Raw genomic sequence first — 15,374 nt, 5'->3', positions numbered from 1 at the left:
TTGGGGGAAAATGGTAGGGGCGATGGAGGTGGTTGCCCCTCTTTATATGATGGGACGTTTCGGGCATGTCCATGGACACGTGCTACCCCATGACCGCGGTCTTGCATGCGCCCAAGTATACGCGGCCCCACTCGTCAGCTAACGGTCAAAAGCATTGACCTGACGGCAACGTCCGTTATAACCTTTTCTGAGGGTTTCGGGCAAGGGAGTGGGGAAAAGTGAGCAAAAGTTAACAGAGTGAGGATGAATGAGTAGAGCTAAGGAACCAGGCCATGAACTACTGCGGTGCGTGCCATCCTTCGGCCGGCAACACCACATCTTCTCCAACGACGAGCTCCACCTCCACGCCTACGAAGCACCACGGCGGGCGTGGGCTCTCCACTGGCCAAATCTAGGGCATCGTCTTTGGTGTGCATGTTCATTCACCCTCTTCTTGGGCCCCGAGGTGGAAGGGGTGGGGGCGATGGCCCCCTCCCTCTTTGAATGAGTTAGCACAACATTATTATCGGTGGTGAATGTAAGAACTTTTAATTGATTGGGGCGAATGGGGTACAAAGGGAAATAAAATGAAAAATAAAGGTGAAGTGCTAAGAGAAGAGGATTATCGATATGCTAACCCTCGCTCTTTGATTGGGCACGGGCAAGGGTGGCCATCTGAGCATGCATGCCCACCACCCAGCCCCGCAACTCCTACTCGCGACACAGGAGGAAGTAGTCCGCTCATCAGTTAGTGTGGATATGATAATGTCCTTTTCCTTCATTTTCTCATTGCTACTCTTGTACTTGTCGCAGAAGTAGAACATTCTGTAGGACATGAGATTTGTAGTCACCCATGCGAACATTTTTTTTTTGAAAAAACTGATTTTTTGTTGTAGTTTTGCAAATTGTGAATGTTTTTCTAAAATCCCAACAAATAAAAATGCGAACATTTTTTTAAATCTTGAACATTTTTATAAAATAGGAACATTATTTGAAAATCTGATTTTTTTTAAAAAAACAAAAACATTTTTAATTCTATAAAATTTAGGAGAGTTAAAAGAAAAACTGAAGAACAAAAGAAAAGAAGAAACAGTAAAGAAAGAGAAAAACCAAAAAAAATGTGAATAAAAAGAAAACCGGTTCCAAAATTTTCTAAAAGGTTCCCGAAACCGGATCTTGTACTGCAGTCTGATTTACCAATGAGCCAGCCCGCCCGCTCAGTCGCCTGTGCGCTTTTGGCGCCTATTTGACGCAGAGCGCCTCAAATAGAATTCACCTGAATACAACGCCTTGCCTAAAAAAACAAACCTGAACATAGCACCAACATCGGCCATGCTCCTATTCCACGACATGGGCAATGGAAAGCAAGCAAAGCGCACACCCGCTCTTGCTACGTGTGCCGGTCCGCTCTTCCCCGTTTCCCTTCTCTTTTGTTTGAAACGTTGAATCATATTATTACCAAAACAACCGCAGCTTGACGCCCAATTTATATTCCGCGCATTAAGCGCCAGTTAAAGTTCAATTCGCTAATCGACGTACATCCTCCACTACACTATGTACCCCATGTGGCTCTTTGATTTTCCACTGTATTTTTTTTCTGAAAACCTTCGGAATGAACGTACTGACGGTTTTCTAGGCGGTTTTTTTCGTCTGATTTCCCTATCTTGGTTTTTTTTGCTGGTTTTCTCATTTTGTTATCATTTTTGGTTTTAATCAAATTCATGAACTTTTTTCATAAACCTGTGATTTTTTTCGTATTTGTTTTTGTCTTTTACATATCTCTATGAACTTTTGTTCCAAATTTCACGAAGTTTTTTCACATTACGATTTTTTTTCGAATCGCATGAACCTTTTCCCAAATCGATGAACAAATGTTCAACCATTGACTGGTCAACATTGACCGAAGGCAAATCAGGTGAGCGCCTGGCTAGCGATCGCGTCGTCGTGTGATGGCTGGCCCATATATGCGGGCATGTGTGTGCCAGAACCCCTAACCTGCACAGAAGGTGCCGATTAGGAGGTGTTTGCTTGACACGTCTGTGTGCAGCCTTACTCGAGCCGGTTCATTAAGAAAATACTCCCATTATTTTAACAATGTATAAGACGTTTTTGGTTTCCAGTTAGATCTCGTCATGTTGTGATTTCTTTTTTGTTTTCAAAACTACCCTCCCACTCTCTCGCCCCGCTCGCCCACAACCACACAGACCTACTGTCTTTGTCGTTCCCCTCTCCCTTGCAAATTCCTAGCTTGCCGTTGCCGGCCCTCTCTCTTTCGAGTCACCGCCGCCTCTCCATTGGCCATGTCGCCCTCTTCAAGAACTTGTTTTTATTTTCTGACTGGAGCAGCAGGAGGAGCTGGACATTGACCACCGCCACCGCATGCTCTGCGTTGACGCAACAGTAGGATCCGGAGGAGGAGGAGGAGGAGGAGCAACTGGAGCTGCATGGAAGACAATGTCGTCGGGAGGAGTGGGAGAACATCGCCGTGAGGAGGAGCGGGAGGATGCTGCCTTGAGGTGAGCCATGACGACGTCACTTGGCCTCCCTGATCACCATGACGACGACGATGCCGCCTTGAGGTGAGCCATGTACCGTGCTCTGGCTTGTGGATGAACATTTTTAAATACATTATGAACACTTTTTAAAAATGCGCAATCGGTAAGGATCGGCTAATTAAACGTGGCGGATATAAAGACGTCTTGTAGATAGCGGCTTCGTGTTGAGATCAGGCCGGCGGGCAAACATGGTATGGGGACGCGGCTGGATTGATCAAAATGTGAACGCATCTATAGACGATACACTCGGTGCTGTCAAGTGTGAATCATTCACGACCACGGAGAGTCAGTCAAGAAACAGAGAGAGAGAGAGAGCCTCAGGTGGAGCCCACCAGTGCTAGGCTGCTAGCTATGCCATGTGCCACGTACGTGCAGACACAGTGTCGACTCACTCTCCTCACTCACTCTCCGGCTCCGCTCACTATCACTGGGGAGTGAAAAAGAGGAGAAACCACCGGGCGAAGCAAGGCATCCTTAGCACCTTTTCGTTGGGTCGAGGACGACGCGCAGGGAGGAGGAGCCGGAGACGATGCTGCACTTCAGCCATCCGGTGGTGCACCCCTCCCCGCCGGTGGTGGGATAGGGGCAGGCGGAGGTGGAGATGGTGCCGCCGGCGCAGGGGCAGGCGGTGCAGGTGGAGGGGCCGAACGGGGACGGGAACGCGCCTGCTGGGATGATCATGAGGGACCCGTGGACGCGGTGCGGCCTCGTGTTCCGCCTCCTGCAGGCCGCCTTCGCGGCCGCCGCGCTCGCCGTCATGGCGTCTACCGATGACTTCTCCTCCGTCACCACATTCCGGTGCGTCCTCGAACCCTTCTTGGATGGATGGGCCGGGCCCCCTTCTCCTCCCCTGCTAAGCAATTTTCTTCTGAGGAATTCAATTCAGTTTCAGAACAAGCGGCCTCCCGTCGTCCAAACAACTAAGGGCCTCTTTGATTCATAGGATTGCAAAAACACAGGAATAGGGAAAACATAGGATTGGAATGGTATGTCCATTGGATCCCTATAGGATTTGAGTTTGTTTGATTGTGTCATGGGAAAAACAAAGGATTTTTTTCAAAAGGTTGGAGTGGATGTTGGAATTCCTGTAAAATGTAGTACAAATGAATTCTTAGGAAAAAATCCTACAAGATTCAATCCTACGAATCAAACAACCAACGTAGGAAAAATTCCTAAGGATTCTAATCCTTCAAAGATACTATGAAAATCCTTTGAATCAAAGAGACCCTAAGCATTTTTCACTTAAGATGTTTCTGTTACAACTTGGAACAGGGGACTTTTATTTGTTTTGGTTTGCCCTTATGTAGTAGATGAACTTATTCTTGTTCGTTTGAGCAGCTACCTCGTCGCAGCAGCAAGTGTGCAATGCCTGTGGAGCCTCGCCGTGGCCATTCTGGATGCCTATGCAATTGTTGTCAAACGTTCCTTCCGAACTGCCCGGGCTGTCATCATACTTTCCCTCGGGGACTGGGTAATTCATATTTTCTCAGGCACCTCAAGCAAAACAATAACCGTCCATCACGCATTGTGTTTTGAATAGGCAAATTAAGAATCTTGTGTATCTTTCTTTCTCCTAAAAAGTAAAAACGATCCGTTTTTAACTCTGATGTTTTGTTCGTAGCTCACAGGAACACTGATCTTCAGTGCGGCGTGTGGATCAGCAGCTATCACCACTCTCTTTTCCAATGATTTCGGAGCTTGCTCGGTAAATCCCTGTGGAAGCTTCATGAGCGCTACCGCCATGGCTTTCCTGAGCTGGCTTGCGCGTGTGCCGGCCTTTATCGGGAACCTTTGGACGGCGGTCCACCGAATACAAAAATTGTAGTTTGTGAAACAAGAACCGGGCAGTTTGCGCAACCCGGTCCCGTTTTCGTGACCAACTTCGACGCATCGACCGTAGCACATCTAACTATATTATGACCGGGAAGCAACGGATGCATACCCGCCGAACAAAGTATGTCATCAATGTTTCTGTACAAATTAGGGAGTAACTTGATTCTTTGAAAGGGTGGTTGTGCTGCTCTGGATTTTCTTCTTCTTTTAAGGATAGTATGACTTCTTACTATATCAGGGTGGACTGGCGGTTCTGTTCTGGGGATGAAAAGATGGGTTACTTGTGTAGAGCTCAAGGTTGCCGATATGCTATATCATTCTGTTTATTTTGCTACTCATATATTTTGTTATTGATATATGGATCTTAGGTCAGGAGATTGCTCACTTAGTACGATCGCCACTTATGATTGACAGATTATCGGTTGTTTCTCCAAATAAAAATGCATATAGAGACTCCAGCCACCTTAATTATTTTCTGAAGTATGAACTAGAGACTGCAGTATAATCAGTTTGCACCCTCAAGCCGGCAACAATTTGCTCCAAACAAAAGCGAACGCTTATTTAAAAAAAGGGTGAATTCCATTTTTTACCCCTCATTTTAATATTTTTGACACTAATTACCCCATTTAACAATGGACTGTGCTAACGACCAGTCGACTGGTCGTTAGCGACAGATCCGCACGACGTTCGATCGATCCTCCCGCTGCGTCGTTCCTTCGATCCTCCCGTTTCCCGATTTTCTTTCCACCTATTTTTATCTCACCTCGGTTCACAGATTTTTTTTCACTCGTCTGGTTTTATATCAATTAGTCTAGATAGCGGAGAAAAAGAAATAAAGTGCTGCAACAATTTGCTCCAAACAAAAGCGAACGCTTATTTAAAAAAAAGGGTGAATTCCATTTTTTACCCCTCATTTTAATATTTTTGACACTAATTACCCCATTTAACAATGGACTGTGCTAACGACCAGTCGACTGGTCGTTAGCGACAGATCCGCACGACGTTCGATCGATCCTCCCGCTGCGTCGTTCCTTCGATCCTCCCGTTTCCCGATTTTCTTTCCACCTATTTTTATCTCACCTCGGTTCACAGATTTTTTTTCACTCGTCTGGTTTTATATCAATTAGTCTAGATAGCGGAGAAAAAGAAATAAAGTGCTGCAACAATTTGCTCCAAACAAAAGCGAACGCTTATTTAAAAAAAGGGTGAATTCCATTTTTTACCCCTCATTTTAATATTTTTGACACTAATTACCCCATTTAACAATGGACTGTGCTAACGACCAGTCGACTGGTCGTTAGCGACAGATCCGCACGACGTTCGATCGATCCTCCCGCTGCGTCGTTCCTTCGATCCTCCCGTTTCCCGATTTTCTTTCCACCTATTTTTATCTCACCTCGGTTCACAGATTTTTTTTCACTCGTCTGGTTTTATATCAATTAGTCTAGATAGCGGAGAAAAAGAAATAAAGTGCTGCAACAATTTGCTCCAAACAAAAGCGAACGCTTATTTAAAAAAAAGGGTGAATTCCATTTTTTACCCCTCATTTTAATATTTTTGACACTAATTACCCCATTTAACAATGGACTGTGCTAACGACCAGTCGACTGGTCGTTAGCGACAGATCCGCACGACGTTCGATCGATCCTCCCGCTGCGTCGTTCCTTCGATCCTCCCGTTTCCCGATTTTCTTTCCACCTATTTTTATCTCACCTCGGTTCACAGATTTTTTTTCACTCGTCTGGTTTTATATCAATTAGTCTAGATAGCGGAGAAAAAGAAATAAAGTGCTGCAACAATTTGCTCCAAACAAAAGCGAACGCTTATTTAAAAAAAAGGGTGAATTCCATTTTTTACCCCTCATTTTAATATTTTTGACACTAATTACCCCATTTAACAATGGACTGTGCTAACGACCAGTCGACTGGTCGTTAGCGACAGATCCGCACGACGTTCGATCGATCCTCCCGCTGCGTCGTTCCTTCGATCCTCCCGTTTCCCGATTTTCTTTCCACCTATTTTTATCTCACCTCGGTTCATAGATTTTTTTTCACTCGTCTGGTTTTATATCAATTAGTCTAGATAGCGGAGAAAAAGAAATAAAGTGCTGCAACAATTTGCTCCAAACAAAAGCGAACGCTTATTTAAAAAAAAGGGTGAATTCCATTTTTTACCCCTCATTTTAATATTTTTGACACTAATTACCCCATTTAACAATGGACTGTGCTAACGACCAGTCGACTGGTCGTTAGCGACAGATCCGCACGACGTTCGATCGATCCTCCCGCTGTGTCGTTCCTTCGATCCTCCCGTTTCCCAATTTTCTTTCCACCTATTTTTATCTCACCTCGGTTCACAGATTTTTTTTCACTCGTCTGGTTTTATATCAATTAGTCTAGATAGCGGAGAAAAAGAAATAAAGTGCTGCAACAATTTGCTCCAAACAAAAGCGAACGCTTATTAAAAAAAAGGGTGAATTCCATTTTTACCCCTCATTTTAATATTTTTGACACTAATTACCCCATTTAACAATGGACTATGCTAACGACCAGTCGACTGGTCGTTAGCGACAGATCCGCACGACGTTCGATCGATCCTCCCGCTGCGTCGTTCCTTTTCCCGATTTTCTTTCCACTGATTTTTATCTCACCTCGGTTCACAGATTTTTTTCACTCGTCTGGTTTTATATCAATTAGTCTAGATAGCGGAGAAAAAGAAATAAAGTGTTGCAACAATTTGCTCCAAACAAAAGCAAACGCTTATTAAAAAAAAGGATGAATTCCATTTTTACCCCTCATTTTAATATTTTTGACACTAATTACCCTATTTAACAATGGACTGTGCTAACGACCAGTCGACTGGTCGTTAGCGACAGATCCGCACGACGTTCGATCGATCCTCCCGCTGCGTCGTTCCTTTTCCCGATTTTCTTTCCACTGATTTTTATCTCACCTCGGTTCACAGATTTTTTTTCACTTGTCTGGTTTTATATCAATTAGTCTAGATAGCGGAGAAAAAGAAATAAAGTGACACTAATTACCCTATTTAACAATGGACTGTGCTAACGACCAGTCGACTGGTCGTTAGCGACAGATCCGCACGACGTTCGATCGATCCTCCCGCTGCGTCGTTCCTTTTCCCGATTTTCTTTCCACTGATTTTTATCTCACCTCGGTTCACAGATTTTTTTCACTCGTCTGGTTTTATATTAATTAGTCTAGATAGCGGAGAAAAAGAAATAAAGTGCTTAAAAGGGGACTTGAACTTTGGTCTCCCAACTAGCTACTACAAGCACTAACCAACTCACCCGACTTTTTCTGTTGTCCACAATACATAAACAGGGGTATTTGAACCCTTATTCTTTCTACCATATTAGCAAAAAAAAAACAGTCTTGATAACTTGGAATAAGCAGCGTGATATCTATGACATGACCATCATGGTAACTTCAACATAACGCCCTGATAACAAATAACATGACAAAGGTTGACAACTCTATCATTATAATGCTGATAAGCGTGAGAAGCATGCTAAGTTTAGCATGGGCAACATGCAAACTTTACACGAAGATTATCGGGATATATTTCAACAACTTTTCCCCCGGTGAAAATTTATTATGGTGTTTGAGTCTACGTTATTAGCTACGAAAAATACCACTGTTTTTGCACACAAGTTATGCATTTTGGTTACCGGGGTATATTTTCAACAACGAAAAATCGTCTGGTCGAGGTTACCGCGGTGTTTGTATGTAAATTATCAGGTGTGGATGCGTATATTATCATGTTATTTACACAGAATTATCGGGCGTATGTTTTCAACAATTTTTTCACCTGGTTCAAAATTTATTGTGGTGTTCGTACCTAAGTTATCAGATCTATAGTGCTTAAATGATCATGTTATCTACATAGAAATTACCGAGGTATATTTTCAACAACAAAAAGCGTCCGGTCAAGGTTAACGGGGTGTTTGTATGTAAGTTATCATATGTGGATGAGTATATTATCCTGCTATTTACATAAAAATTATCGGTGTATGTTTTCAATAATTTTTTCACCTGGTCCAAAGTTACCTTGGTATTTGTACCTGTTATCAGGTCTACAGTGCTTAAATAAGTTATCAAGTCCGGGATCCTGTGTTGCCATGTTATTTATAGAGTATGTTCTTGATAACTTTTTTTCACAGGTCATAAGTAATCGTGTTGTTTGTACCTGAGTTATTAGGTCCGGAAGCGTATATTATCACACTTTTACACACAAGTTATCGGTGGTATGTTTTCAACAACTTTTTTCCACGTGTCAAAGTTATTGTGGTGTTTGTATATAAGTTATCAGGTCCGGAAGCCTATATTATCATGCTATTTACACAAAAGCTATTGGTTGTATGTTTTTAATATCTTTTTCTCCGGGTCAAAATTATCGTGGTGTTTGTACCTGAGTTATCAGGTCCGAGGGCGTATATTACCATGCTATTACTTCGAAGTTATCGGTGATATATTTTCAACAACTTTTTCTCACGGGTCAAAAATACCGTGGTGTTTGCATGTAAAATATCAGGTCCGGAAGCCTATATTATCATGCTATTTACACAATAGTTGCCGAGGAATGTTTACAACGATTTTTTGTAAACCAAATAATGGGTAAGTCGGTCTACAATAATCATGTTTCTATAACATATACAACTTGGTAACTATAAAAATAACCATGTTGATGACTACAACCCGGTGACTACACAATTGTTATGTTGTAACTACATATAGTCTTCCCACCTATGATGATCCATCTCTCACCAAATTACTACGAAGATTTGCTTGGATTCTACCATGACACAACGCGCCACCTTCCCTTCGCCAACATCTCCCACCTGTCCAAGGGCATCTCATGTAGAATTCTCTATAGAAATATCGTTCTCGCGGGGATGCCTACTTCCATCAAGAAGTGAACCACAAAATGATTCATGAGTGAAAGAAAAACCGAAAATGCATTCTCTATAGAAATACAACAAAATCCGAGCATTACCAATTCGTAACAGAAAAAAAATCAAATGGAGGGCTGCACCATAGCAGTGGCCTACTCGTGGTAATCACATATCTACAGAATTAGTCCACTTCTAGACAAAACATCCAATTGCTGAGATGGTCATTAGATATAGGCAAGGTTAGTAGTGAGGTTGCAGGTGCGGGGCGTACGTGCCTATCCCTAACGACCAGTCGGCAGGTACTTAGCTTTCTCGTTTAACAATTTTTCATCCAGATTACCCCATTGAGCAAAGGTCTTGCCAGTTTTTACCCCAGTAATTTTTTTGAGAGCGATCTGCCAGTTAACTCCGTGCCATCAGATTCCTCTTGGCATTTTTTTCCAATGCCCGAACCGGCCACTTGGTTGAGCAGCACCGGTTTTGTTTTTCTCCTAGCTGTCAGGTGTACGTGTGCACCAAATCGTGGGAAAGGGGAACACTTATCTTGAGCGGTCAAGTACGTTCAATTTTCTTCTAAGTTCCAGCAATCGCTAGCCATTTGCATTAGACGGTAGAGATATTTACAAGCGCCAACAGGTGGCAAGGATTGAAGAGAAATGAAAGGAAAGAGAGAGACTCCAGAAAGGGGATGATAAGCCGGGGTCCCCAAATGGGTGCTGTAAGCACTTCACACCAGCAATTCTCCATTGCCCCAAGGTTGCGCTAATGATTTGGATCAAGCTGTTAACTGGAGCAATTTTCCCGTTGAAAACTCTCCTGTTTCTCTCCAGCCACACCTCCTAGACCACAATCATCATCACCGCTTTCATGCCCTTACGGTATCTATCCTCCGCTCTCTTCATGTACTGCGCCGACCGCCGAGACCAGGCGGCCAGGTTGTAGGATCAAGAGCGCTGCAGCCCGTCCATGTACTGATACGTTTTCATATTTGCAGTGACACCGGGCAATCCCAAAAAAGATGGACAGACGTCTCGAGGTTCCGACATCACAGCTGGCAAAAATATTCATTTGGACAGTACGTTCAATTTTGCGAGTTGTGTTTCGTTATTTTAATGTGATGATAATTTAGCTTCCTTGATGCAAAACATCGGAGGACGCATTTATTTTATGCTTTGGGAGATCATCAAACTAAAACATCACATTCTATTTTACAGGTCTGCCGTGCTATTGTCGAACATGTGTTTTTAGTTGGGCTCCAATGATGTGTGTCCATTGAAAATTAGTACTACCGGTTATTAACATAATAGTATGGGATTTTTTTGTTATAATAGAAATGTATGTTTGGGCACTGAGTCTCTCTTGAGTAAAACACGATCCAGAAGGCTCTTAAAAATTAAAAGGGGTAAAAACAGACAATATTGTCACTAAATGGGGTAATTCGGATGAAAATTTGTTAAATGGGGTAACTAATGTCAAAAATGCTAAATTAGGGGGTAAAAACTGGAATTCACTAAAAAAAAGTATGTATTTGATTGATGCAAATCTTGCAAAGAACAGGATCCTCATAGTTCTTCATAAGTTCTCATAAATCTTGGGAAAAACACAAGTTTTCATGTAATCATCGTAACAGAAGTAGCCACAGGTTGTTTGGGAGCAGAGCAACAGACGCAAGACGGCCACCCACACCATACAAGACTATCAGTAGGTTTCTCTGTCCTCCTCCAGGAGGAAGTTCTTGTCGATCGAGAGAACTCATGTAGTTTGTTCACTTGCGGTAAAGAATGTCATAGACTCATAGGGGCTACGCCTACACATCAAGGTCAAAGCATGGGCGCGTCATCGCTTCCTTACTCCTGCATGACAGGCTTCTCTCGTACAGCCATTCAGAACTACAGCTACAAAAGATAACAGAACTTGTTTGTAAACCAAAGTATAACTAACAGGAACTAATGTTACCTTAAACATATTGTCTACAACTTTCTAAGAATCTCAAGTCAAAACATACACATATCCTTTTACAACGAAGTTGAGCTCCTGAGACAAACGTGAAGACACTAGGTTATGTATGTAATTAAAGCTATACCATGAAGAGAATGTCTGCAGGAGTCTATGCTGACTGATGCATTATGCTCAATTATGTTCATAGTGAGTTTAGTGTTAGCAGCAAGAACTTATAGCAGTTAGATGATGCCCATAATGTAGCAAAACAATTGAAAGCAAAACTACAATCATCAAGAACAACATAAAACATGGCAAACTGAACATTTTATACAACTTTGAAAGAATGAACCATTCTAGTTCCCTACCCATGTAGTAATACCAATGACTTCTTAAGTTGGATTGGTCCTGCACTCTGCACCATCTTATGTGTTTATTATTTTCTTTAAGCCATAGTTCACCTGTTAATTTTTAGGAGATGGTTGAATGTTTTGAAAAAAAAATAATCGATGGTAGTGTTGTTATCCAGCAAAATCTGATGAGGCAGCATGAGTTCAGTTAATTTTCAGAACAAAGAATACAGACTATTGTTGGAAAGTAGTATTCTTCCTTCTGTCCTGATATAAATGATTTTAGCCCACCACTACTAATTCGGAAATACCAAAACATGCCCAATCAAGTCCAAGTTCTCCAGTGATATCTAGAACGTCTTATATTTGTAGCACTTTGCCCACCCACAAAGCAAAAGGGATGAAAATTCAGAGACAAGCACTTTGCCCATCGCCATGCCGTACACTACATCTTGCTGCTGCTACCCCTGCGAGTGGGGCCCATCTCCCGGGCGAGCTTCCGGAGCACGTACTTCTGGACCTTGCCGGTGGATGTCTTGGGCAGCTCGGTGCTGAACACCACGGTCTTGGGCACCATGTACCCCGCCATGCGCTTCCGGCTCCACGCGATCACCTCGGCCGCGGTCACCGCGCCTGCCGCGCCTTCCTTCAAGCTCACGAATGCGCATGGTGTCTCCCCCCAGAACTCGTCCGGCCGCGCCACCACCGCCGCCTCGCTCACCGCTGGGTGGCCGTAGAGCATGGATTCCACCTCCACGCTGCTGATGTTCTCCCCGCCGCTGATGATCACGTCCTTGGACCGGTCACGGATCTCGAGGTAACCGTCCGGGTGCATCACCCCGACGTCACCCGTGTAGAACCACCCGTCGTCCCGGATTGCCGCCTTTGTGGCCTCGCTGTCGTTGAGGTAGCCCAACATGACGCACCCGCCGCGGAGCACGATCTCGCCCATGGTGGAGCCGTCCCGCGGCACGCTGCGGCCGGTCTCGCCGTCCAGGATGTCCACCTCGGCCATGCCGGGGGTGCGCACGCCTTGCCTCGCCTTGAGCCGCGCGCGCTCCGACGCCGGCAGCTTGTTCCACTCGCCCTTCCACGCGCAGGACACGACGTGGCCTCCAGTCTCCGTCAGCCCGTACCCGTGGCTGACCTCAAAGCCCAATGCCTCCGCACGATGCAGCACCGCAGCGGGCGGCGGCGAGCCGGCAGTCATGATCCGTATCTTCCCTGGCAGTGGCCTTCTCACGTCCTCTGGCGCGTTGGCCAGCATGCTGAGCACGACCGGCGCTCCACAGAGGTGCGTGACGCCGTGATCCGTGATGGCGGAGTAGACATCCCTGGCGTCGACGCGGCGGAGGCAGACATTGGTGCCGCCCAGCGCGGCCATCCCCCAGGGGAAGCTCCACCCATTGGCGTGGAACATGGGCAGCGTCCACAGGAACGTCGGCCGCGGCGGCACCGCCCAGTCCACGAGCGTCACCATGGTGACCAAGAAGATCCCGCGGTGGCAGTGCACGACCCCCTTGGGCGCAGCCGTTGTGCCGGAGGTGTAGTTGAGCACCAGCGGGTCCCACTCGCTGGCCGGCCGGACCCACTTGAACTCCGGATCGCCCATCTCGAGGAGCCTCTCGTACGTCAGATCCGTGGCCGGGGCCGGAGGGAACCGATCCTTCTCGTGGTCGTGGGTATCCTCGACGAGCACGACGCGCGGTGCGGCGTGGCCCGGCGGCAGGAGCCGGAGCGCGTCGTCGAGGAGCGGGAGCAGTGCCGGGTCGACGAAGACGAGCCTGGAGCCGGAGTGGCGGAGCAGGACGGCGACCGTGCGCGCGTCAAGGCGCGTGTTGATGGTGTTGAGCACGGCGCCGCTCATGGGCACGCCGAAGTGCGCCTCGTACATGGCCGGCACGTTCGGCAGCAGCACGGACACCTGAAGCAGTTGGTTCACGCCATGGATCATCATGCACCAACCGAATTCATGAACTCCGGTGACGAAGAACAGACACGCTACAAAATCACAAGGTGTTTGTGAAAACGACGACGGGTGGATGGTTTACTTACGACGTCGCGGCGGGAGACGCCGAGGGAGGCGAGCGCGGAGGCGAGGCGGAGGCAGCGGCGGTAGGTCTGGGACCAGGTGAAGACGGTGCCGTGGTAGACGACGGAGGGGCAGTCGGCGAACACGGTGGCGGCGCGCTCCAGGAAGCCGAGCGGCGTGAGCGGGCAGGAGTTGGCCGGGTTCGCGCCGAGCTTCTCCATGTTCGCTGCGCATGCAGCTCGTGGATGGCTTTCGGTGCGATGCAACATGCAAGAAAGCCAGGTAGCTAGGTGGTCGCACGCCCACCAACCGTGTGGGGTGGCATGGGACGGTCAGGCAAACACTGGTGATAAATGCTGGATCGCTACTACGTTTACAGCAGAAGAGGACACGCCGTTTTCGTCGGTCTCTGCATTTTGTGTGTGAACTACTCCGTAAACAATATAAGAGCGTTTAGATCATACGGAGGGAGTAGTTCACATGCGACGAGCTCCTCCTTTATGAATTCGTTCATCTTTTTATTTTTTTACAGGCGGGCATGTTCGTCTTGCCTACTCTTGTTTTCTAGCGCTCGGTTTCTGACATCTTAGCCACGTTTTTTTATCGTTTGGTTTGTTATTAGTCATGTGGTCATCTATCCACATATACTCACTCTGTTTTGTAATGTAGTGTATATAGATTTTTAGAAAAGTCCAACCATGTAAGCTTTGTTCAAGTTTGTGAAGAAAAACATTTACATATAGAATGCCAAACATATATCACTAGATTCATCATAAGATGTACTTTCATATTTTTATATTTTTGATATTGTAGATATAAATAGTTTTATTTATAAACTTGGTCTAAGTTTACAAAGTTTGATTTTTTTAATCTATAAGCACTACATTATGAAGAAAAATGAGACCGTCCCAGGGCTAAACCTTGTTGGCTCTTTTTTATAGGAGTAAACTCCATGAGCACCACGCGCTAGAGCCGAGGCTTGAACGCGGGCGAGCTGACAGCTAACCTAACTGCCCAGCCAATGGGTCGACGCCCCATTCTCATACGCACTATATTATGAAAGGGAGGGAGTAATATAATCTCTTTGCTGGCATGGGCTGTTTTTTCTTTCTTTAAAAGGCCTTCAACGACATGACACATTTCTGTAAGAGTGTGACGCGCAATTGCTAAAGGTCACATGTTAGTTGTGCATGTCTACTACTCCTAGAAGATTAAGTGCCACGTTCACGCAACTTGCATATGGAAACAAAATAGTAACAAACGTTTTAGTTGGATTGGGATTCGTAAAAGGAAGCATGCAACCCTATTTTCTTATCCTACATCCTTTGAACACAACTTATTTTCTTGGCAAATCATATGTTTTTCACTTTTGTGATGTCCTGCAAATGCACATGGTTTAATTGTAACCTTTTCGAAGTAATAGTATCGATCCTACGTGAAGCATGTGAATCAATCTTTTGCCTCTTGAATGGTTTACATGTTGTGCCCGCAAGTTGAGAGTGATCCAAAGCACTAGTAATGTGATGAAAACGGTGTAGCGTATATAAAAGTAAGTTGCGAAAATAAAGTTCTGTAACAAGGATTTCGAACAAGAGTTTCGAAACTGAAAGGGTTAAGGCGTCCCTGAGAGTCTGGATTCTTCACTAGTGTGTATCTATAGCGGTGCCTAAACACAATGCTACGTTGGATGTCTAAGCCACTTTGCATATTTTTATTTGTGGGCAGAGCCGGTACAGATACATGCATGCACGCGACAACCTTTGTATCACATATGC

General features: G+C 45.3%; 2 protein-coding genes across 2 annotated transcripts; one reads left to right on the top strand and one right to left on the bottom strand.

Moving 5' to 3' along the window:
* The first annotated feature begins 2,935 nt into the window (after nucleotides 1–2,935).
* On the top strand, nucleotides 2,936–4,665 carry LOC125538351 (CASP-like protein 5A3). The gene is made up of 3 exons (XM_087540377.1): nucleotides 2,936–3,332; nucleotides 3,873–4,005; nucleotides 4,156–4,665. The coding sequence occupies exons 1-3, from the start codon at nucleotides 3,136–3,138 to the stop codon at nucleotides 4,357–4,359; spliced, it is 534 nt and encodes a 177-aa protein (XP_087396503.1). The 5' UTR covers nucleotides 2,936–3,135; the 3' UTR covers nucleotides 4,360–4,665.
* Nucleotides 4,666–11,756: 7,091 nt separating this feature from the next.
* LOC125534486 (2-methylpropanoate--CoA ligase CCL4-like) lies at nucleotides 11,757–13,931 on the bottom strand. Its single transcript, XM_048697697.2, has 2 exons — nucleotides 13,623–13,931; nucleotides 11,757–13,491 (listed from the first exon to the last, which is right to left on the bottom strand). The coding sequence occupies exons 1-2, from the start codon at nucleotides 13,866–13,868 to the stop codon at nucleotides 12,013–12,015; spliced, it is 1,725 nt and encodes a 574-aa protein (XP_048553654.1). The 5' UTR covers nucleotides 13,869–13,931; the 3' UTR covers nucleotides 11,757–12,012.
* Nucleotides 13,932–15,374: the final 1,443 nt, after the last annotated feature.

This window comes from Triticum urartu, chromosome 2A, assembly GCF_056163025.1.
Source record: "Triticum urartu cultivar PI428250 chromosome 2A, HENAU_Tu73, whole genome shotgun sequence".
NCBI classification, from domain to species: Eukaryota; Viridiplantae; Streptophyta; class Magnoliopsida; order Poales; family Poaceae; genus Triticum; species Triticum urartu.
Note: the sequence above shows the minus strand (reverse complement) of the source record. Positions and strands in the feature narration are given on the sequence as shown.

Bases quoted from the DNA above. Each gene is read 5' to 3' on its own strand.
- LOC125538351 (XM_087540377.1), top strand. From the start codon at position 3,136: ATGGTGCCGCCGGCGCAGGGGCAGGCGGTGCAGGTGGAGGGGCCGAAC. The intron at 3,333-3,872 runs GTGCGTCCTCGA...TCGTTTGAGCAG, and splicing joins TCCTCCGTCACCACATTCCG to CTACCTCGTCGCAGCAGCAA. The intron at 4,006-4,155 runs GTAATTCATATT...TTTTGTTCGTAG, and splicing joins TACTTTCCCTCGGGGACTGG to CTCACAGGAACACTGATCTT.
- LOC125534486 (XM_048697697.2), bottom strand. From the start codon at position 13,868: ATGTTGCATCGCACCGAAAGCCATCCACGAGCTGCATGCGCAGCGAAC. The intron at 13,492-13,622 runs GTAAGTAAACCA...CAACTGCTTCAG, and splicing joins GCGTCTCCCGCCGCGACGTC to GTGTCCGTGCTGCTGCCGAA.